This window comes from Myripristis murdjan, chromosome 23, assembly GCF_902150065.1.
Source record: "Myripristis murdjan chromosome 23, fMyrMur1.1, whole genome shotgun sequence".
NCBI classification, from domain to species: Eukaryota; Metazoa; Chordata; class Actinopteri; order Holocentriformes; family Holocentridae; genus Myripristis; species Myripristis murdjan.
Window position 1 is genome coordinate 5030564 of NC_044002.1, and position 22473 is coordinate 5053036.

At 44.1% G+C, this 22473-nt stretch overlaps 1 protein-coding gene across 11 annotated transcripts in view; it reads right to left on the reverse strand.

The window, feature by feature from the left end:
• celf2 (cugbp, Elav-like family member 2) overlaps window positions 1-22473 on the reverse strand; it is a 188734-nt gene that overhangs the window by 12835 nt on the left and 153426 nt on the right. For 6 of the 11 annotated variants that reach the window (XM_030045562.1, XM_030045560.1, XM_030045561.1 and 3 more), the window contains exons 6-8: window positions 18028-18107; window positions 9435-9596; window positions 7779-7842 (exon numbers count right to left, since the gene is read on the reverse strand). In XM_030045562.1, coding sequence (XP_029901422.1) covers window positions 7779-7842; window positions 9435-9596; window positions 18028-18107 — 306 coding nt within the window. Of the gene's footprint in view, window positions 1-2501; window positions 2637-7778; window positions 7843-9350; window positions 9597-18027; window positions 18108-22473 lie in introns of all 11 variants that reach the window. The other 5 variants (XM_030045558.1, XM_030045555.1, XM_030045556.1 and 2 more) reach the window with 2 other exon arrangements.

The window sequence follows — 22473 nt, forward strand, 5'->3', positions numbered from 1 at the left end:
GCAATTTTAATACATTCGTATAGTAACCGTATAGAGACCATTGTCATGAAGATTGGCAGCTTCTCCACTGCATTTAACATTGTGTGCCACTAAGCAAGATATGATTGCTATACTGCACTAAACAGGAAGAGGGCGCTGTTCTTCCATTGAGCTAAAGCTCTCAGGGTTTTGGTAGACAGTGGAAAGACAGAAGAGCTGATGAAAAAAAAAAAATACTTCTGTCATGTTTACCCTCTCAAGTAAAGAGGCCCCGGGAGATGAGAGACAAGTTGCAGCATCTGCTTTGTGGCAGAGTTTGTGACAGGGGTTTATGGGAAATGTGGTCTTAGTTTTGAGAAACGCTACCACTGTCAAAACTACTGGTGTGGAATGGCTACTAATCATCTTCATCATGGTGTCATTTGCTTACGGTAATTATACCAATGTATCACAATTAATTTGACAATGACATATTGATGTGCAAAATGATACAAATAGCACCTTTAATGAGTTTCACACATTGTGGAACCATACTTCTACATACAAAAATCTCATGTATGGAAATTATGTGCAGACGAAAACACAGCCACAGATAAAAAGAGGAGTACTGCATGGTTGGTTTGAGCGGCACACATTCACACAAGAAGGTCAATTGGAAGATGGCTGCATCCAAGGTGATTTTGGAGTGGCATTAAAAAAAGGACCACCTAACAAAGCAGACAAATATGCAGGAGGGCAAGAGCGCAAGCAGGAAAGACCTAGTGCTGATCGTTTAAATGCAATTAACATTTTGGAAATGTCTGAAATGGTGAAACAGTCTGTACATCTTCTAGTTCAGCTACCTCTAATCATGCACAACCAGTCTAAAAATCAGGATACAGTGTTGGCACTGACACCAAAACACAAAAAAAAACTGACAAAAAGTGAATATGACACAAAGTGGACACATACTCACACACACATACATCTGAGCACATACCAGAGGATTCCAATGTGAAATGTGTGCAATGCATGAACTGCTATGTCAGTGGTGGGTGAGATCACGTGCAGTATGGTGTGAAGCTTGCATTCGTGTTCCATTTTTAAACAAAATGATTTCCTTTTACCCTTGATCTCATCAAAGCGATGCCAACAAAGCAGGATTGCTACTGAATACATTAAGAAATGGTGTGATAAAGGGAGCATTATGTCGGCACTCGGTGCAAAACAAAAAAGCTGGCCTGTCTCCATGCAGAACTGTCTATATTTATCAAACTGGCATGACGTTGTCAGTTTCATTGACACATGCAATATAGTGCCACTCATTCACACTGAGCATTGAGTAGCTCTACCTGAGCGTGTACTATTCAAGGTTGGACTGACATTCAGAGTCAGAAAGAGAGAGGGAGTGAGAGAGGGTGAGAGCGGGGAGAAAGTGAGCGAGAAAAGGAAGCGAGAAGAGACAAGAGCGGGCATTCACGCCGGTGCAAAGCAGCTTGGTGGAAGCAAAAAGTGGGATGGGAGCGGCGTCAGCGTTACGGGAGGAAAAGCTTTTCATATTCATGCTCTGTTGGGAGTGTGCTCCAAAAGAGACAGCAAAACCACGGCTGCTGGAGCGAGGCCGAGACGACATGAAAGGGGAGAATGACGGAGCAGAAACAGGGAGCTTGTCAAAAGGAGGGCAGCAGGAAAAGACGAGGGCAACGAGAAGGAACACAAGAGGGGGGTGGGGAAGGGGGGGTGAGGCGTGGGGGGGTAGAGCGTTGCGAGAATAAAGGGAGGAGAGAATCTGAAGGTGGCATTATTTAACCTACGCTGAGTTCAGACATCATCCTGGCTGATGCTGCCAGTCTTCTAGCTCTCAGCCACGTTGCACAGACAAAACACCAACACACACACACACAACGGTGCAAACAAACACCCTCCACCTGGAAACAAGGCTGCTGCTCTAAGGTTCCTGGCCTCTATGGGGCTGGTGAGGTGAGGCGCAAACAAAGAGCCAGATCACTTTAAATAAAAACCAGACAAATCTGGTTGCCTGACAGCAAACACTTACACACATACATGCTAATGCACGCACACACAAAAACACATACATAAAAAGTGTGTATAAAATGGTGACATGTCGGGTCACATGGTGAGGAAGTGAGGTGCTCAGAGACAGGATGACGTAGGAAGGTGGCGCAACAACACTTGTTTTCCTCCATTACAATGAAGAGGTGCAGGGCTGACACACCCGAATGGGACGCCGAGGGGTAGCAAGCGGAGACGGTGGACACACACACCACGGAAATGTGCCAGAAAGAAGGTCAACAACACGGACGAAGATAAGAACAATGAAGATGACGGTGAAGATGTTTCGTACATGATGATGATGATGATAATGGGGATTTCAGTGATGGTGGCGATGCCGGTTTCGAGGACGACAACACTGGTTATGGTGACGATAACGGTGGTTGTGGAGAGCGGAGGACGGGTAGGCAGGCGCTGGCCCCCGGCGTTGGACCCTCCCCCCTCCCCAACCTGAGTCGTTGCGGCGTTACCTGGGCTGGCCAGCGCTCCCAGGGAGGCGGCGCTGGAGGACAAGGGGTTTGCGGTGGAGGGGCTGGCTGAGTTTTGGGCCGCCGCCGCCGCCGCTGCTAAAGTGGCCAGGTTCTGCAACTGCAGAGCACTCATACCTGGAGAGAGGAGCCAGAGAGGGTGGTGTCAAACCTGGGGAGCGAGGCTGGAACGTGGCTGGGTCGACTGGTCGGACTGGGACACTGTGCGGGCGGACAGCACGGATTCGCTGTCCAGTTTCCAAAGGTGAACAGAATCAGCAATGGAGTGGGTGTGAATGTAATCTACATCTGAAATAATGCCAGGAAATAAGCCTTGTAGTGTTTGGTGCTCTGTCTTTACACCAGTGGTTCTTGACCATGTGCCATTATAACTCAAGAGTCCGCAGGTTTCATTACAACCAAACACTACAGCAGCTGATTTCACTGATTTGCACATCTTCAAAGGAGATGGAGAACTAATCTGCAAAATCAGCTGCTCAAGTGTTGGATTGGAATTTAGTTGTACAGGCATTTCTCGGAGGCAGTGCTGCTTTGGGGGAAGAAATAAAATCACTGGTTGAGTTAAACTTAGTTAATTTTCTTCTCGGAGTAAGTGATGCCAGATTGAAGCCCAGTGAAGGAAGCAAGAGGTAAGAGAGGAATGAGCTAATATTAGGAAACCCAGAGCTCTTGCTACTGCCTGAAAAATGTAGGTCTAAACATACTAACTTATCCAGGGTAGATGTGTGTTAGACCTTATTTACACTTGGTTTTGCACAAGTGGACAGTTCAGACACATCACTGTTCACACCTGTCTTCATCATCTTGAAAGTGGCGTATGTCCAGATTCTGTCACTGCCTATGTCGCTTCATTCACTACAGCCTTGTTGAGGATGCTTTAATGTTTACTCTACAAATGATATGTGATCAAATTTGTCCCACATCATCTATGACCAAATAGTTTGGGTGACCGGATGATGATGTGTCTTTGCGTTTGTATACATTTGTGTTTAGCACAGTCCACTTGTGACCCGATCACCCGAAATGCTAAAACCAGAGGTAAACAGGATCTTAGCATAAATAGTACATAGCTTAGATGAATGTTCAAGTTTCAAACTAGCCATACTAGCCTCTAGCTATTTGGGTAAGCTAATTAGCTATATAGCAATATAAACTGTTGGGTCACAATGGCACTTGGTTGAGAACTGCCTGATGCCATTCAGCAGCCCTCCTGTGGAATAACTACAGGACACCTGTAAGACAGCCTGAGCTCGCTCTTTTATTTCTCTATAGGCAATTTGATTGGTTGCATTAGCATACAGGTCTGTACTTAGGCATTATTAATGACTGCATGCCAACATCTAAATGATGGTTCAGCAAGGACTATAAAACACCTTCTGTGAATACAACTCAACCTTTCACCTCACTCCATGTGTGGGTGTGTTTTTGTGTGTGTGTGTGCATGTGTGTGAGTGTGCACTTTATGAGGCGTCGGCATAATCCCTCATACAGCAGACAGAATCATTCATCAGAGCAGAACTTGTTTTGTGTAATGAGCACGTCTAGGCAAAGAGAGCCTATATTTGACTTATGAACATGTTCAAATATTAGGAAGCTAAGGTTAAGAGAGGGTGAACACTTTGTCAATGCGGGGTATGTGTCGTATATACAATCTGAATGTATATACAGTACCATGAGAATACACACACACACACACACACACACACGCACACACACACGCACACACACAGAAAGGGACGCACAACGTCGCACAAACAAGACACCATAAAGAGGAGTCCATCTTGTTTACACCATGGTGAATGCTTTGAGTCCACAACCTAACAAAGATATCTTTCGCCCAGACAACCAAACCAAATCAAACATGGCCAATGAGAACAGATGGCTGGATTCAACACTGGGATTCACAGTTCTGATTGGTCCGTTGTACAATCAAACGACAGAAAAATTCTTCTTTCTTCCCGAGAAACGGCCTGCCAGTTTCTAAATGTTCTGTTCTCGTTCCAAAGCTGTCGTGACGATCTGCTGCAACAGGAAGTGTGTGTGTGTGTGCGTGTATTAATGCAGTGCTGAGTACTTAGCCAATTGGTTAAGGGTTCTGTGTTTGTGTGTGTGTGTATGCCGGCATTATTGAGTGGGTATGTTTGAGTGCCTGTGTGTGAGACACAGGTTTCACACACATTTATGCTTACAGCCAAACGAAGTCAAAGCCAATCTTGATGTCAGTGTGATTTCCTTCACTTTTCTGTGATAAATCAAATGCTGGAACAGATTTCTTTTTCTACGCGCCGTGGCAATAATACAAAACGTTACTGCCAACTTTATTTAAGCATGTACAGGTCTCGGGAATAACAACGAAATCTTTCAAAGAACAATTAAAAGAACATTTCTTCTAAAGCCAGGCAGACGATGTACAATATCAGCAAGACAAGAACCAGTTTCAGTGCGGGGAAGCTTGCGCAAACTCATTCAAGATGCTTGAGAGTGTGCTTCATAGTGAGACAGTGGTGGAAGAGGCTGTTTGTGAGAGCACTCCTCCCAGGCTCTCTATTAGAATATAGAGGAGATTTTTATTTCACAGCCTTGTCAAAGTGGTCTTGTCCCCTCGGTGGGTTTGGAGTGGGGTTGACAGAACTGGCTTGACTAATGAGGCACATATCTGACCGCACACACTTTTTAGGGATAATACCACTTAAGCATTTATATAACCTGGACAAATAATCACTGTAGAGCATTGTCATACAGCGGAGATTAAACAGCACACAATCGTTTATTCCTTTTCTTTTCCTTCCTTTCCTTTGCCAGATGATGGTAAAGATGACAATGAAACCACAGTCTCTGTGCAACCTCTTTCCTTTCCTTTCCTGTTTTCTTTTTCGTTTTCCTTTCCTGTTCCCTTTCCTTTCCACAAATGATGACAAAGACGACTATGAAACTACATTCTCTGTGCAACTCCTTTCCTTTCCTTTCCTTTCCTTTCCTTTCCTTTCCTTTCCTGTCTTTCCTTTCCTTTCCTTCCTTACCTTACCTTTCCTTTCTTTTCCTTTCCTTTCCCTGAGTCGATGACAAAGACATCTATGAAGCCACACTCCCGCTATACAACCTCTTTTTCCTTTCCCACGAAACTTCTGCACCAATTCCTGCTCGCATTCATCAAAGGCTATCAGGTATGTGACTCTCATTGAACATACATTTTCGAGACACTTATAAGGAGAAAAGCAGGCGGCAAGAGATAAAAATAACTGGGTTAGAGAGGAATAAAGTGGAGATGAAGCCATACAGGGAGAGAAATAGAGAGAGAGGGGTTGGGGGGGGGGGCAAGAAAATAAAGAAAGAGAGAGACAAATACAATCTACTTCCCACATCAGGAGTCTGAGTATCCGGGCTGTGCAGATGGTATGTGAGTGTGTGATTATGTGTGTACATATGTGTGCAAGCGTGCATGCATGTCTGTGTGTATGTATGTGTGTGTGTGTGTGTGTGTGTGTGTGTGTGTGTGTGTATGGCAGAGCCGGGCTACACCAGGCTGGCGTTTGGCTGCGCCTAATTGAATGCTCATTGGTGTAATTGAAGCCTCTCAGCTCTGCAGCTCCTCGTGTTAAAGACTGGGACCAGATGTCATTCAGCTGTCTCACATCTCCTGCCAATCACTAATGCTCTCTCTCACTCTCTCTCTCTTCCTCTCTCTCTCTCTTTCTCTCTCTCTCTCTCTCTCTCTCTCACACACACACACACACACACACACACAGATGGAGAGCCAACAGATCTCGGAATTCAGACACCATTACTCACCCTTGGTTCCAAATCCCAGAGCCTATTTATGCGTGTGTGTGCATGTGTGTGTGTGCATGCGTGTGTGTGTGTGTGTGTGTGTTTGAGCTCCATCAGCGACAGCAGAGCAGGCAGAATTTGAATCAGAGATATAGAAATTGCAAGGCATTCTAACTCAAGGGAACACAACAGAAACTCAAGAATACAAGACAGGGAGTTTTTAAAATCCCGTCTGACGCTGGACACACTCACATCCTTTTTTTCTTTTTTTGGGTACTAACTGGCACTTTATCGTGCCGCTATGTATGTAGATATATATCTACATATACTGTGTATTATTCCCCTTCTCTGTTTTCTTGACTGACTAAACAGCCTACAATTAAGAGCTGACAGCTTTCAGTGAAACCCACAGAGGGAGAAAGGAGGAGGTGAGGAGGAAGAAAGATGGAGAGAAGAAAGGGAGGCAGGGAGGATGTAACGAAGACAAAAGAGAGAGTGTGAAGGCTGGAGGGCAGCAAGAACAGAGGAGAGGCAAGGTGAGATGAGGGAAAGAGTGAGCTGAGAGTGAAAAGGGTGGGAGGTGCAAAAGTATCGGGAAAAAAGAGGCTGAGAATTAAGAGAGCAGAAGGAGAGGGGTGAGAAAGACGAGAGTTTGATGGGATGGGGGAGGAAGGGAGCCATGACGGTTCCTCAGAAAGTCTTAAAGGTCTCAATTTAAGCCTTTAAAAATGTAAAAATACAGAGGTTTCACACTCAAGTTTCAACAGGGATGACAAAATTTTGTCATGCATTTTATTTTTCATCATATCTGCTTTACTAAACAAAATAGGACTTTATGTCCCTTATCAATTAATTTACTCATTCCTGGTTAATTGCCTGTTCTTCGTCTGACAGTTTGTAGTTTCAAAATTTTGCTTGGCTGTAGTCAGTCAGAAATAGGCTATTTTCTCCAGCTTTGAGTCTATCTTTTTCATCAGCTCTTAACTTCAACTCCATGTGACACTGAAAAAAAAAAAAAGACATAAAAAGTAAAACATGTCTTGAAGAAAACTGCAGATACCGTGGCGAGGAGGTTTGGAGTGGCAGGGAGATCACGCAAACCCACAGCAGAGAGAGAGCAGCAGATGGCGCCAGCCAGCAGTGCAAGGATTTCACCAAAGGAGCCCTCCGTTTTCAACATTTTCTCAACCCTCTGTCTCTTTCTTCCTTCTTTCTATGATTCATCCGCCGCTGACAAAGCCGTGGCGCTACTGTAAGACGCCCAGGGCACAACTCTTGTCTGGCCTCATTAAAAGATCAAGACAAATCTTAGCAGCACTTAATAAATCTTCAGGGCAAAGATTTCTCTTAACTCCACCACGCGAGTTCATCTTTTATGCTCTTTGGTCCTGTTTTAGAAGTTGGTGCAAAACAACTGAGGAGTGCAACAAAGAGTCCGTTGCTGGGTTAGATCATGGTTACAGGGGAGTCTATCGACTGATTTGGACTCACCGGCCATCTGCTGGATCCCGCTGAAGGCTCCTAGGTTACTGGAGGAGGTCGCCTGCTGAAGCAACTGATGGCAAGAAAGAAAGAGAGAGGAGGAAAGAGAAGTAGAAGCAAGAGAAAGAGGGAAAGGGAGAAACAAAGCCATCAGGATGGACATTGGATACTTAATGCATGTCTACATAACACTAGACTGTGACGCTTAATCCGTAATGAGCAGTTTAGCAATATGGTATCTGCATCAGTGCTCGATGAGTAAATGAGCTGCTAATATAGTTTGATCTCTCCTCTAAGCAAACACTGTTTGTATTCCGCCATGATTCTCCCAGACAAGTTGAGCATGAAAGCTCTAATCTAGCCGACTAATTAGATTCCAAAACAAAAGTGGAATACTGATGCTGTCAAAAACTCATCCTTCAAAGACTTGAATTAACAGCAAATTAACATCTTGTTTCTATTGTGTGTGCTTTTTCCAGAAAAGAGCTTAGTCTTTTCAAAAAGATTGTGAGAGAGAGGATTGAAAGAACAAGAAAAGTCTGGGAGCCCAATTCACACTGCAGTTTTTTTCCCTCACACTTTTTTTTTTTTTTTCAAAAATGAATCAATATCCAGTAAGGAGAGATGTTTGTCTGAGCTCTGTTTTCCCTTGTTGAAAAGACAGGTGCAAATTGCACTTAGGATCAAACAAATTGAGAATCGAATCCCAGAGTTTTGAGATGTGGGTTTTAAAAGCAGTTTGAGGTGTTAATTTTGACACTGAACAGCAAAACAGCGAGGGGTTAGCCCTAAAACTTTCTCAGAGAGGCGTTCGAAGAATGAGGTGCAGAGGGGGAGTTCTGAAATGCCAGAAGACTGTAGAGAGACGGGCAGAGAATGAGGTTTCTGAACCTTGGCCAAGAGCCCAACGCACTGATCAAACACTTGAGCTGCTGTGGCTCTCAGTTATTGAGCGGTTAAGTCTCTGCTGTGGTTGGACTCCAGCAAAATGAACAATAGTTTAATTTCACAAAAATTTACTTCACTAGAAATTATCCCTGTTAGAAAATATATAAGAACAATTTTAATGACAAGCTTCACTCCCACCACTATTATCTCCCCATGGTTATACAAGTTAGACAGTTATGCAAATCAATATTAAATCAACAACAAAAATCTTCCCATACACGTCTTGTCATTAGGAAGAACATTAGTTAGGGTAGAATTTTATTGTCGTGTGATGGTCTAAATGCAGTTTCAGAGGCTTTTTCACCCCGAGAAAAATAATATTCTTGGAGAATACTGAATCCTAGTCATGAAAATGTTTAAATTCAAAGATACTGGCATGCAATATCAGCTACTGGCAGGGTTAGTCCAAAAAAAAAAACAACCTTGGACTTCAAAACCCTTATCAGCCAAACCCTAATTCAGAGACCTCATTTCCTCATCCACAGACTGCGCTACACCCCCCTGAGAGGAAGATGGAGGAGAGGAACAATCTCGGGACTAGAGGAGGAATTAAAGAGCGGAGGAAGACAGGGGGAGGCCAGTGAGAGTTTCAGAGGGTTTTTGAGGGTTTGGGGTTTGGTTTGGGGCACTGACTGCGGCGGCGCTGGCCATGGGGCTGCAGTAAGGGGTGGAGGAGGAGGTGGTGGTGGTGTTGGGCGACGCGACGGCTCCTCTTACAGCCAGATACTGCGGGGTGAGGCCGCCCAGGCCCGTCAGGCTCCCCCAGGTGGTGGCGCTGTTGAGCTGCTGCATCTGCTGGGCCAGCTGCTGCTGCAGGCGCCGCTGCTCCTTGTCCTTCTGTGTGTCGGCAAACTTCACCACGATGGGGGACGAGCAGCCCTGAGGTGGGAAAGGAGGAGAAGGAGGAGGACAGGTGACAAGAAGGGAAGTAAAAGAGAGGGAAAGATTGGAGAGGTGAAAGAATAAGATAACAAAGGAGGAAAGAGAGGACAAGAGGAGAGAGAGAGAGAGGGGACGAGAAGAGAAAAGAGGGGAGAAGAGTTAGCTTCTTGGAATCTGGGTGTTGTTTAGCTGGTTAAACACTAGCCATAAGATGCCCTGCACACATGCACACACAATTATTTTTGTAAAAATTGCTGCGTACAAAAAAGGCAGGGAGATCAAAAACATGTGCAAACACATAAAAATGCTTCATAAAACTATTTATGCATATAATAAAGGTAGATGAGAAAAGGCTATGTTTACAACAGTGGCATAAGAGGAACATACACACTTGAACTCATGCATATACACACACACATACTCAAAGAGTGCGCACACAAAGACACATCAACCCATTTTCTATTAATAAACTTCATTGTGCATGTGACAACGCAGATAAAGAAAAAGAAAAAATAACACCTATTTTCAATTAAAACCCCTGGCAAAATTCTCTCTCTCTCTCTCTCTCTCTCTCTCTCTCACACACACACACACACACACACACACACACAGGAAACTTGAGTCCAAAGCCAGTGGGCTTTCTTCTTTCCCCATAAGGGCTCAGTTATCTCTCAGTCCAGAATGGTTTCACCAGAAACAGATTTCCTGAGTTCTACAACTATTTCATCATCTCATATGGAGAGACATGGTGTGTGTGTGTGTGTGTGTGTGAGAGAGAGAGGGGGAGACAGACAGAGAGAGATAGACAGAGAGACAGAGACACAGACAGAGAGAGAGAGAGTGAGAGAGAGGGGTGGCCAGAAAAAGAGCATGAAGGGGCAAGAGGAAGATTTAGAGATTTGGACAATCAGAAGAAGTGTATCTAATTGTTGAGGCTTCTATTTCAGAGAATAGCACTGTGGCTTTGCACGTGTGTGTATGTGTGTGTGTGTGTGTGTGTGTGTGTGTGTGTGTCTGTCTGTCTGTCTGTCTGTCTGTCTGTCTGTGTGAGTGTTTGATGCTCCTACATCCTGCCTTGAATCCTCTGACGTTAGGGGTTGGGAGGGAGGTAACATAATGGAGATGAAGCACACACACCACCCCCTCCCACACGCTCTAACAACTATAACGTAAAAGACAAAACAGTGCGCCGCTGATGAAAGTGCAGAGACGGCTGAAACACAGTGAAGCTGAAACAGCAGTCATAATCTATCATACCACACCATTACTCACACTCGGCAATCAAAGCCTAACTAGGGGCGAATCCGTTCGAAACAAAGGCAATCTGCCACAGGAGAATAAAAACCTTTTGATTGAAACATTTAGTTGGAGGCACGATCCACAGTCGGCAGGGGAGGGAAGGGATTTGGCTATTGTACAGCTATCACTGCTCTACATGGAGCCTGCCACCAAGCACTGCTCTGCTATACGTCAAGTGTGTGTGAATGTGTGTGTGTGGGTGTACATTCGTGCACCTATATGTGTGGAAATATAATGAGTATGGATGTAAATGTGTGTATATGCATGTGCATGGAGGTCTGTACATCTATATATATCTACACACACACACACACACACACACTTACTCACTCACACACACACACACACACACACACACACACAAATACATGTATGTAAATATATATATACACACAGATATATAAATATATAATATACAATATATATAGTGATATACATATGTAGCTGTAGTATGTATAGTATGTCCACAAATATGTGTGCACTTACAGCTGTGTATATGTATAAATGCATGTGTTTGTACATGTGTATGTACATGTGGGTAAATACATGTATGTGTGTATATATGTGCATGAGTGTAAATGGATGTGTGTATGTACATGTGGGCAAATGCACATGTGCATGTGTGTGCGTGCATGTACCTATGTAGCCTATTTAGAGTGTGTCTGTAAATGTGCATGCCTGTGTATATGTGTGTGTAGGCTTACATGAATGCACATCTATCTATCTATCTATCTATCTATCTATCTATCTATCTATATCTCAAATTCAAATTCAAAAAAACTTTATTTATCCCCAGGGGGTAATTAAGGAGGCACGTAGAGCAGCCATGGAATACAGTTCCAAGTTCCAAGACATTCAACGTCAAAATAAATAAGAATAAATAAGATAAGATCTCTGATAAGTAGTAAAGGAATGTGCAATAACAAGGTGCAAATGGGCATTGAGGTAGGGTTAAAGTCCACATGTGCAAGTGAAGTCGTGTGGAATGGGGGGATGTATGAGTGTGTGTGGGGGGTGGGCGTGTAGGGTGTGAATGTATGTGTGTTGGGAGGGGTGTGTGTGTGTGTGTGTGTGTGTGTGTGTGCGTGCGTGTGTGTATGTGATCTATCTATTACTATCTATCTATTTCTATCTATCTATCTGTCTATCTATCTATCTATCTTTCTGCATAATATAGCACATATACATTTGTATACATGTGAATGTGAGTGTGCATGTGTGTGCATGTCTGTGAACGCATATGCTCAATGGTATAGGTTTCTGTGCATGAATGTGTGCATGTGTGTATATGGACATATATGGATATATGTGCATGTAAGTGAGTTTGTGCATCTCTATGTGTTTGTATGTGTACCTGTATGTATCTGTATGCATGTGGGTGTGTGTGTGTGTGTGTGTGTGTGTGACCTGACAACCCTTCCTCTGTGGGCAGGGGCTTGACTTTATCAGCAGAATGAGCATGTCTCCTGTCTGACGGCGGCTCAGCCATATTTACTCCGTCTCTCCACCAGTCATTTTCCCTCTTTATTCTGACCGCAGACAGATAAAGAAGAGAGACGAAGGGAGAATTGCATTCGGAGGGAGAGTGTCAGTCTGGGTCTCAGTGCTGTAGCCGATTCCCCTTGAGACAGGAGCTCCCTCTCCCTCTCTGCTAAATATCTCATTACTCCAGCTGACACCCAGCAGGCGGGGGAAATGCAACCCAGAATGAGAGTCCTACCCTGGGAGAGGGGCACAGGGCTTGGGGCCTCTAGCTGCAGAGATGCTGGCGCTGCTGGTTCTCCTTACAAACTGGGCTGCGCTTTAAAGGAATACGTGGTTGGGGGATTGGCCCGTCGGTGAACTCAGCCATTAAATGATGAGATGAAGTGTCAACTGAACGCCATCTGCTGGTTGTGTTCAAAGAACACACAAAAGGCACCATTCATTTTCCCATTGGGGGATTTTTAATAATTGATTATAAATTAGAAACAGCTTTCATATACCAGACATTTTATGACGCTAAAGCACATCAGCTAGAAATGAGACGAAAAAAAACAACATTTTTTGCAAAGGCAAAACAGCGTACAAATACTTGTACAAAAGAACTAAAACACAGTCTTGCTACTGCTTTGTATAAGTGCATCTTGAAAAGGAGGGCGAGCAGTGAAAATAGTGCTCCACATGCCCTGATTCATGGAGGTTTTCATCACCCTGGATGTTTTTGATCAAATCAAAGTATTTGAAAAGCCACATAATAAATGTAGACATCTTTGCTGATTTGATGTTGTAAATGCCCCACTGCTGGAGTAGTTTTGTTTCCTTAGAAGCAGTTCATTGAGACACATCTTCCACAAGACAAGCACAGAAAACACCATTCACGTACAGATGTACACCACAATGCGTTTCAACCCTTTCTGAATGCAACCGCAAGGGACAACATTAAGATTTTCCTTCTATAAAGACAACAAAATATTAAATATGTCCCTAATAGGGCTTGGTATAAAGAACTGGTGCCAGTTAGGTACTGGTTTCTGATTGGTTGGAACCAGAATACTGATAAGATTCTGGACAAACAGTACTGGTTCTAAACAGTGTCATTCATATAAGTTCATTCATATACCTCTCAGGCATTTCCTTTATGGCCCAGTGAATTTTTCACATTTTCTAATGACTGAGAGTGTGTTTACATTAAGTGGATTCCAATTATGGCAGAGAAATAGAAAATCATGGAAAATGGGTTAAATTTTTTTTTGACAGTGTGGCCTAACATGGATTAAAATGGAACAGATGGCTATAATTCATGTACAAAAGATGTATGAAAGTTCTCACAAAAAAACTGCAACTGAATGAAGTTAATTTGAAGCAGTGCAGTGTGACTGACTGCTTCAGCAAAATGTTGTATGCCGCATCCTGAAAACTACCAGCATGCCCTCGTCCAGCCAAGGTAATGTGCCTTATCAGAAAGTCCATTATTGTGAACTTAGGGTAATGAGTGCAATAGCAGGACGACTTCCTGCCCAGCGGCACTATTTTAATCGCTCTTAATTTCTTGTGTCTGTGGCAATGTGTTGCATTAAACTGCCAATCCCTTTACAACGACTTTCACTCTAAAATGCTTTCAGCTATTGCACACTGAAATATCATTATCTCAATATAGCTGATGTAGTGGCAATTTATTTCTACAACTATTTCAGGTGAGAGTTAGCTGTACACAGTCTCCCACTTGGCATCATTTTCACTTCCAACAGATGTAAAACGCTCAAAGTCTCAGGAGGAGAAGCATTTCCATGGGGAGAACAGTTCTTTCTAGTTCAAAACAGTCAGTTATTTTTTCATATTTAGTGTATTTTTTTTTTTATTACTAATCTCTTACATAAAACTGCCAGACTTGGCCAGATATATGTGAAATTGCTTATCATTTAGCTTTAGAGCTAATGGTCTCTTGATACTGCACTGCCATCGCAGTGTGCAACTACTGTAAAGATGAACCGACATCAACAGATCAGATCACATATTTCAAAATAGTTTCAAATCACATGTCAAAACAGTGGTGTGGAAATGCAAACATCACAGAACTTGAATGGAGTAGAACAGTCATTGCGCTGTTTGTTGTGGTCATTTGGCTGGTACATAATAAAATGGGGTCTATTTTTTTCTCCGGTGACAAGTCAGTAGGGCCATAAAGTCTGTGCTTGAAAACTGTGCAGATATATTGCACTGTGGCTGAAAGCAGAAATTACTAAAATAACGGTGAACACATGAATCTGTGTGTCCTGGTGTTACACGAGCGCTTAGACAACTGTCCGAACAACTGAAATCTGACCTTAGCCATGAGGTTAGCATAACATTACGCAGACTTGTCTGATGAAGAGCTATGACTTGAAACGTCTTTGTGTGGTAATAAATCCACCCTAGGAGTGACAGACATAGTGTGCTGATTTTTCTCACGTTGCTTTACAGCACGGCTGCTTCGGTCCTGCACCTATAGACTGGTCAATACTGGATGTGCACGCCTGCAGCAGTGTTAGCGTAACATTAGCAAAGACTGCTCCTTATCCTAGCTCCTTCAGTCAACAACCGCAAATTAACAAACCTAGCTGGTAAGCTCATCAAACATAGCCAATCAACAATATTCCTGAAATATAACAAACTGTGGCAGGTTAGCTGAATTTTAATGGAGAAGAAAAATGTTTTATAACAGAGTTTGGGACCTGGCCTCATCCCATTTCCACACAGAAGTATTTAGGCACACCTTATCCATTCCTCTCCCCTTTGCATCAGTTTTCAGTGGGGCTGTCCGAAAAGATGGCTCCTCCACTAAGAGCCTCAACTCGCCTGGATCCCCCGTCTTCCACCACCAGCTGACACCGGTCCATCGTCGCACTCCTCCATCTATCCTTGATCCTACTTTTTTCCCTCATACCTCCATCCCTTGACCCCAATTCCTTCCCATCATGCCTAACCCTTCATCCCTCCATCCCACTGCACTGCACTCCATCTCTTCATCCGTCATTCCACCCTCTGGATGCTCAATCCATCCCTCCTGTATCCCCTTGGTTCTTAACCTTAGATTAATCTATTTTGAATTCCAGTTTCCGGTTAGTGGAGTGTTTGTTAACTTTAATTGGCTCTTTGCTACACAACCAGCTGTTAAACTGCAACAAAGTGACTCTTGTTGGACGGTATCAGACGTGCTTGGCATCCATTGGCCGGAGAAAGGCTGGATCTGTCTTTCTCACCTAATAAACCCCCGTGCGGTCCCTGAAGACAACTCCGTGAGACAACCGTGAAGAGAACATTAGACACCATTTCCCATCTTCTCCAGCTGAAGCTCTGGGCCATATACATGCAAACCGAACTTATGAGCTCTGGCCCATTTACCTTGAAAATCAATCTCTAACAAACCTTTCACCAGAGCGTCATCTATATAAGCCTTCTTTCTCGCAATTATTTTACACACACATGGCCTTTAAATGTCTTGCGGACTCTCTCTGTGGCATGCCCCATATGCACTTGCTGCACTAATAGGAAAGCAGGACTCCCCATTAACAAAGACAGATAGTCTATGACTCACACTATTAGAAACATATGGAATCCTATAGCCCTATATGGCACCCATGCAACAGCAGCTGCTCATTAATCTCATCTGGACTCATTACTGGCTGCATGTCACTATAGTTTCTTTCTGGTGTCAGTCGTCCCTTCTTTGTATATCTCTATACTGTTCCATTAAATTGACAGATGTGTTTGTTCATGATTTAAACAGACACTGCTATGTATTCTCTCATGCACTACTTACGCTCTTGTCTAAATGCACTTGAATGCTGGTGCATTTGTGTGTTTGTGTGCATGCAGAGTCGGTGCACGATAATGTGTGAATGGGCCCGTAGTGTCATCTGTAAAAAAAAAAAAAAAAAAAAAAAAAGAAAGAAAAAAAAAAGCTGGAAACAAAAATCAGTGTTGATGGAATGCGGCACATGGGGAACAGCCAGTAAGCACGGCGCCAAATGAGTCTTTATAGAGTGAGTGAATAATGTAAAGCAAAGCACAAATCAGCAGCTACACAAAACGCGAACCACACAAATACAATCGAATGAGGCCGACCCACTTCTCTCCCATCCACGCTCAGTGCTCAGTGTGCAGGCATTTCTCTGTGTGTGTGTTTATGTGTGTCTTTACAGGTTCGACAGTGAATTACCTGTCTTGGTCATATCCACTTTCATTATGGCCTGACATTCACCAAGCATGTGCGACTGCGCCAGTGTGTGTGTGTGTGTGCACGAGCGTGCGAGTGTGTATCTGAATGTCACAATGTAATGAGAATGGATATGACACTGACAGGGCCATCAACGAATGGAGCACAGGCTGTCTCCTTCTCTTTTTGTGACATGTGGCGTGTACGTGCAACGCCACACACACACACACGCACAAACATATACAAGCAATCTTGCTCTATCTAAGACAGTGGGGTGCAATAGCGCCAAGACAATAACCAAACTCTATTTACCAGGCCTCATTCCCTCATTCGGACCCGAAGTAATTACTTTTAAATTGCAAAACTGAGGAACATTAACAAACGGATGCGGCAATTTAGGTTCGCCCGAGGCCAGACAGCTTGTTTTCAAATGGAAATGAAGGTATTTTGCCATTGTCCACTGCAATATAGTTGTGTTATGGTTTAAGGCTTTTCTGTGTGCCTGATAAAAGCAAGGGACACTGGCAGTGTTTACCAGCCCTATTGTGGCAGACGACTGCTCAGAGCGAGGATAATTCTAGCTTAATACTAACGCTGTCGGAAGAGAGTGTCACTCCTTATACTCAGAAAGACAGACACGCACTGCTGCTCAGCCATATAAATCAACACAGACACTTCACTGATACTCACAGTACGACAACATAAACAGCACATCGCTTATGCACACACACACACACACACACACACACACACACACAGACAGAGGGGGACCATACGTTTTCCTGTGTCAGGGTCAGAGCACATCAATAGCAGCCATGATTATCATGATCATCTATAATGAGGGGGCTACAAGGGTGAATACCGCTAGTCCTTTTTCTTTAATGCAGCCTGTTATTATCACCCTTGTCTTTCTGTCTCTGACACACACACACACACACACACACTTACCCTCGCATACCATATAATTCTCTCCCAATCACAGGCCTGTCATCTCGCCCTGTCACCAGCCCTACAATGGTGACAAAGGCGCCTAAACCTGCAGAACAAAAAGGCGCCGCGGCCAGCCGCCATCACAGCGACACCAGGGTCCTTGTGTCACTGATGGAGGTCCTGTCTAAATTTGGACTATAGTCTGTAACACCGGCGGTATGTCAGAGGTGCTGCTTTATTTATGTCAAAGATATGATTGCTGTTTGCAGGGTTGTTCCATTTTCTTTTTTTTCTTTTTTTTCATTTTGTGGTTTCAAGTTTTTTAGACATGCCTGCTTCGCTAGACTTTGTCCTACTTTGAAATTTTTAAGCAAAGAAAGAAAAAGAGATGTGACAGCATTGATTCCATCACAAGAAGTCATCAAGAGAAGGAGAAAGGGAGAGAGAGAGTGAGAGAGAAAGAGAGAGAGCGAGAGAGAGAGAGAGAGAGAGAGAGTGGGAGATGAACAAAGAGTACAGTACCTCCATAGTCTGAGACTGGTGCATGGCTTTGATTGCATTCTGTGCCATAGCTCTGGTAGAAAACGTGACAAACGCACATCCTGTAGGGAGGGAGGGAGGGGAGGGGAGGGATGGAGGGACAGTGAAAGGGTGGGGGTGGGGGGTAGGGCAGAGGGGGAGGAAGAGGAGGAGGAGGAAAGACAAGAAAGAACAAAACAAGACAAAAGGGTTGGACAACGTCGTTGTTATAAAAACCCAAAACAGAGATTGATACAGAGAACGGCTAACAGGCGGACATACAGTGTTCTCAGTCGCTTGGCAGGAACAACAGCCAAAAACGAGCACAGTGTCATGACAACCACAACCCACCACCCCTCCCCCTCCCCCGACCCCCGTCCCATCCACAGCCAACATTGGACGTCTGAGACAGCCACAATCAGCACGGGGGCTTTTGATTGGCCGGGTGTTTTTTTTTTTTTTTTTTTAATAAGTGGGAGGGAGGCGGAGGGGGGAGACGGGTGGGGAAGGTAAATGGGATTGGCTGTCATGCCTTCAACAACCAGTGGAGGCCGGGGTAGTTGAAGCTCCTTGTCGCCCCCATCTCTTTCTCACTCCCTCTTTTTATTTTTCCACAGTTTCTCGCTCCTACGCACAGACAGAATTAGTCATACCTGAATACAGGCGCTCTCTCGACAATGTAAATGGGCCCAAATTTGCATGAAAGCGATTTGAATTCATTTGGGCCTGTATTGTGTGTCTGATTGGGTGCCCTCTTTCTCTTATTGTACAACAGGAGAGCAATGTGTGTGTGTGTGTGTGTGTGTGTGTGTGAGCTTTGACAAAAAATCCACAGGATCTCAGGAGGAGGGGGAACATGAAAGGAATCAGATAGAAAACCATATATTAATTCAATTCAAACAGAGAGAGAAAGAGGGAGAGTTGGGAGAAGATGTGGTCGACCCCCTTGTGTTGCTGCCTCCCTGACTGACAGTTACTTTAGCCAATCCAGAAAGGACAGATGCTTTCATCATGGCCGGAGGCAGTTTTGGATAGTAGTTGTTATTGGGCTGGTTATATGTGGTTTGGGGTGATGCAAGGTTGTGTTTTGTCTGGCTGGTTAGGGAGTGATTAGAGGAGATAATGTGAGAAGTGCTTCAACAACCCCCTAGGCTAATAATATGCTAACAGACTCACCGAGCTATGTTAGCACGGCCAGCTCTGAACAGATTACACGCACGCACACACACAAACACACACATGTTCAGGTTGGCCGGATTGACTGGCTCAAGGCTCGGCTATACTATGCAAAACTAATAGCCGAGGTAGTCAGACAGACAGGCCCTGGCTGGCTGTGTGGAGGGGATGAAAGGGTGAGGAGAAAAAGAGAGAGCGTTTTTGAGGACAGAGGGCAGCATAATGCAACAGAGAGAGAAGGAGAGATAGTGAGGGAACAAAGAAGAGATGGTGAAGTGAAGGACAGATGTAGGGAAGAATAGATGCGATCATTGTCCTCTTCCACCTCTATCAAAAGCCTGCTGTTGCTGTGATAGAACTAGGCTGAGTGTGAGGGATGGACAGCCTCTCTTCTACCTACACCCGCTAGACTTATTTCCGACAGAGCTTTTCCCTGAGAAATGAGAAGCCTGTAGTCGTAGATGCCATGCATTGCTACAATAATATTTCTATATTGGAGATACAGCAGCGGGTGAACCAACCTGTGGCAGTTTGCCCACATTTTTGTGTGTGAAACGGTGTTTTTTTTTAGCAGCTACTTTACCTTAAATTTGAAGCTGTTTTGACTTTTGGACTGGAAAGCTTGAGGAACTTAGTTTGCAAAAACTGCATTATCTTTTCTCCTCTATGTCACTTGCCAGGAAGCATTTGACATAATAAGCAGGAGGTTGCAAATTTAGCACCAACCCAAAACAAAACTAAATATGTATTAATATTTAATTGTTTGCACAGCGTTAAGTCAGTGTTTTACTGAAAATGCATTTCGATTTTGCTTATATTGGTGTTTGTTTTATGATAATCACCGACTCAAGGTCATAGTTTCCACACCTTTTTTATTTCCTCCTGCATCTCTAATTTTAATATTGAAAAACTCAGAAGATATTATAAAGGAACTGAAGGTTATCACAGTTTGAGTGGCTGACCCAGTAAACATTTTGATGTGTCCTTTATAGCACCAGGGTGCTGTGCTAGCTGGTAGTAGATAGGACAGTCGAAAAGGGGGTCATTTTTCAACTGATTCAGGGGACCGTCTATTTTAGATGGGCCACAATCTGTCATTTAACTGCTAATTTTCCAAGAGGTTGCCCCGTCCTCAGTGAAGATTTGCTGCCCCAGAACTGGACCAGTTCTGGAGGGGGCTTCCATTTGGGTTAGCCCACAAGACTGGTCCTCATTGGCAAACTGGGTCCTCTGTCTGCATCATCTGTCCGCTCTCTATTTATAACCAGGTGGACTGTGCTGTCTTTGGCTGGCCTCTGATGGAAACTCCTGGATCTCTCTACAATTAGAGGACAGAGCGCGCCTTTCCTTAAACAAAAAAATTCTATCTGTAGGCTGTTTCTTCGGCTTGATCCCAGCAAAGGCTCCTAAATAAAGCACTCCTCCGTGCCCAAACATAGCTTCATTAAATGCCAAAGCTGATAAAAAATAATAAAAAAAAAATATATAATAACTCTGAGAAAAAGCCTCCCTTCCTTCGGTGGCTGGTTGGTGCATGTCTTATTTTTCACAGTGGAAAGATGGGACGTGGCTCGAGCGCTAAAAATACCTCACGGGCCGCATTCTGTCGTCAGTGGAGAACCAAACAGTCCTTTAATGAAAGTAGGGTAGCTCCCCAGGCCCAGCCATCCACTAGTGGTGTGATCCATATTTTATTAATAGCGGGGTGGTGGAGCTCTCTTCTGATTGATACCGCGGTTTAATAGGAGCTTGGCAGCGCAGCTAGGTGGGACCGTGGTCCTCTGGGATATGCAGGCATGAAGAAATCCTTGAGGCCCTATTTATTTTCAACCTGGTTGGGACTGTTTATTTACTAGCCTGACCTGAGCTGGATTACCAGCTTTCTCTCTTTGCCTGGCACAGGCTACTAAGTGGTTCATATTAGTTTAACAGAAAGAAGGATGTGGCCACAGTATTTGAAATATTTATGAGGACAAAAGAGAGGAGCAGAAAAGGAATGGAAGAAGGAAATAGGGAGGGGAGGGAAGGAGGCCGATGCAGCATGTCTTGGAAAAGAGGACAAATTGATGCAAGAGCGGATTCTAGGACATTCAGGGTGAATAGAAAGTGGGGAAATGATGGAGAGAGACAGTGGCGGTGCTGTTTGAGGGAGCAAAGGAGCATGGGAGTTTGAGTTTCCTAATGGAGGAAAAGGCTGTTTATGGAGAGAGGCAACCTTTAAGGAGAGAGAAGAGACATTGAGAAAATAACACATGATAGTAACATCCATAGCAACATCTGACGACCACAGAGAGACAAAAAAAGTACATGACCGACAGATCCACATCAAACCTGTATGACGGTGACAGTTTGTGTGACAGGAGGAAGAGGAGGAGGAGGCAGAAGAGGAGAAAAGTTTGGGTTTGGAAAGCCCCACCATCTCCTCGCCACATAGAGACCACAGAGGGGACGAAAGGGAGGGGAGGAAGGTGGGGTTGGGAGTAGAGGGAAGGGGGGGTTGGTTATGGTGGTGGGGGTTGGGGAGTGGGTTGGGTTGATGATAGAGGAAGTCCCTATGTAACTACACGGGCTCCTGTATTGCACTGCAAGAGCTGCCAGATGGATGAGGGGGTCGGCAGTTCTACCTGACTGCCTTTGTGGTTGGGAGGACTTGCCTGGTGTGGTTATACATGGAATTTTTGATGCACTAAATTGTTTACTCGGGGCATTTTCACACCCACTGCTTTTGGAGCAGTTATTTTGAACCCTGGAGCAGTTTCCCTTTTAGTTTGGCTCATTTGGGAATATGAGAACACAGCAATCACAGTCGGATGTAGACCAAACCAATCGGTCCGCAACCTTGTTGATAGCGCCGTTTCTCAGTATGGTCTCCAAACCAACCCTGGAGCGCTTTGTCTGGAGTGAGAACCTGATCCGACTGTGATCTGAACCAACTGCAGGCAGAATTGTGCATTATGAGTTAAATGCACTGTGAATAAATGGGTTGACATATTTTATGGGTTGAAGAGTTTTGTTTAGCACCTATTAGAGAATGCCTTTACCTGTGGCCCAGTTTGCTTCAAATCAAAGGAAGCAACCTATTGTTTTCACTATAATGCGAGATACATAAATCTGGTCCTACTGTTGTACCCAGGAGAAGGACCATATTATCAGCACTGCTGTCTTAGAGAGCTCCTTCCTCAACCACAATTTAAGAGAGCATGGGAACTGTCCTAGCTCTTTATTCTACTTTTCCATTTTCTATTTCATTCCCATACTGATACTATGACACAT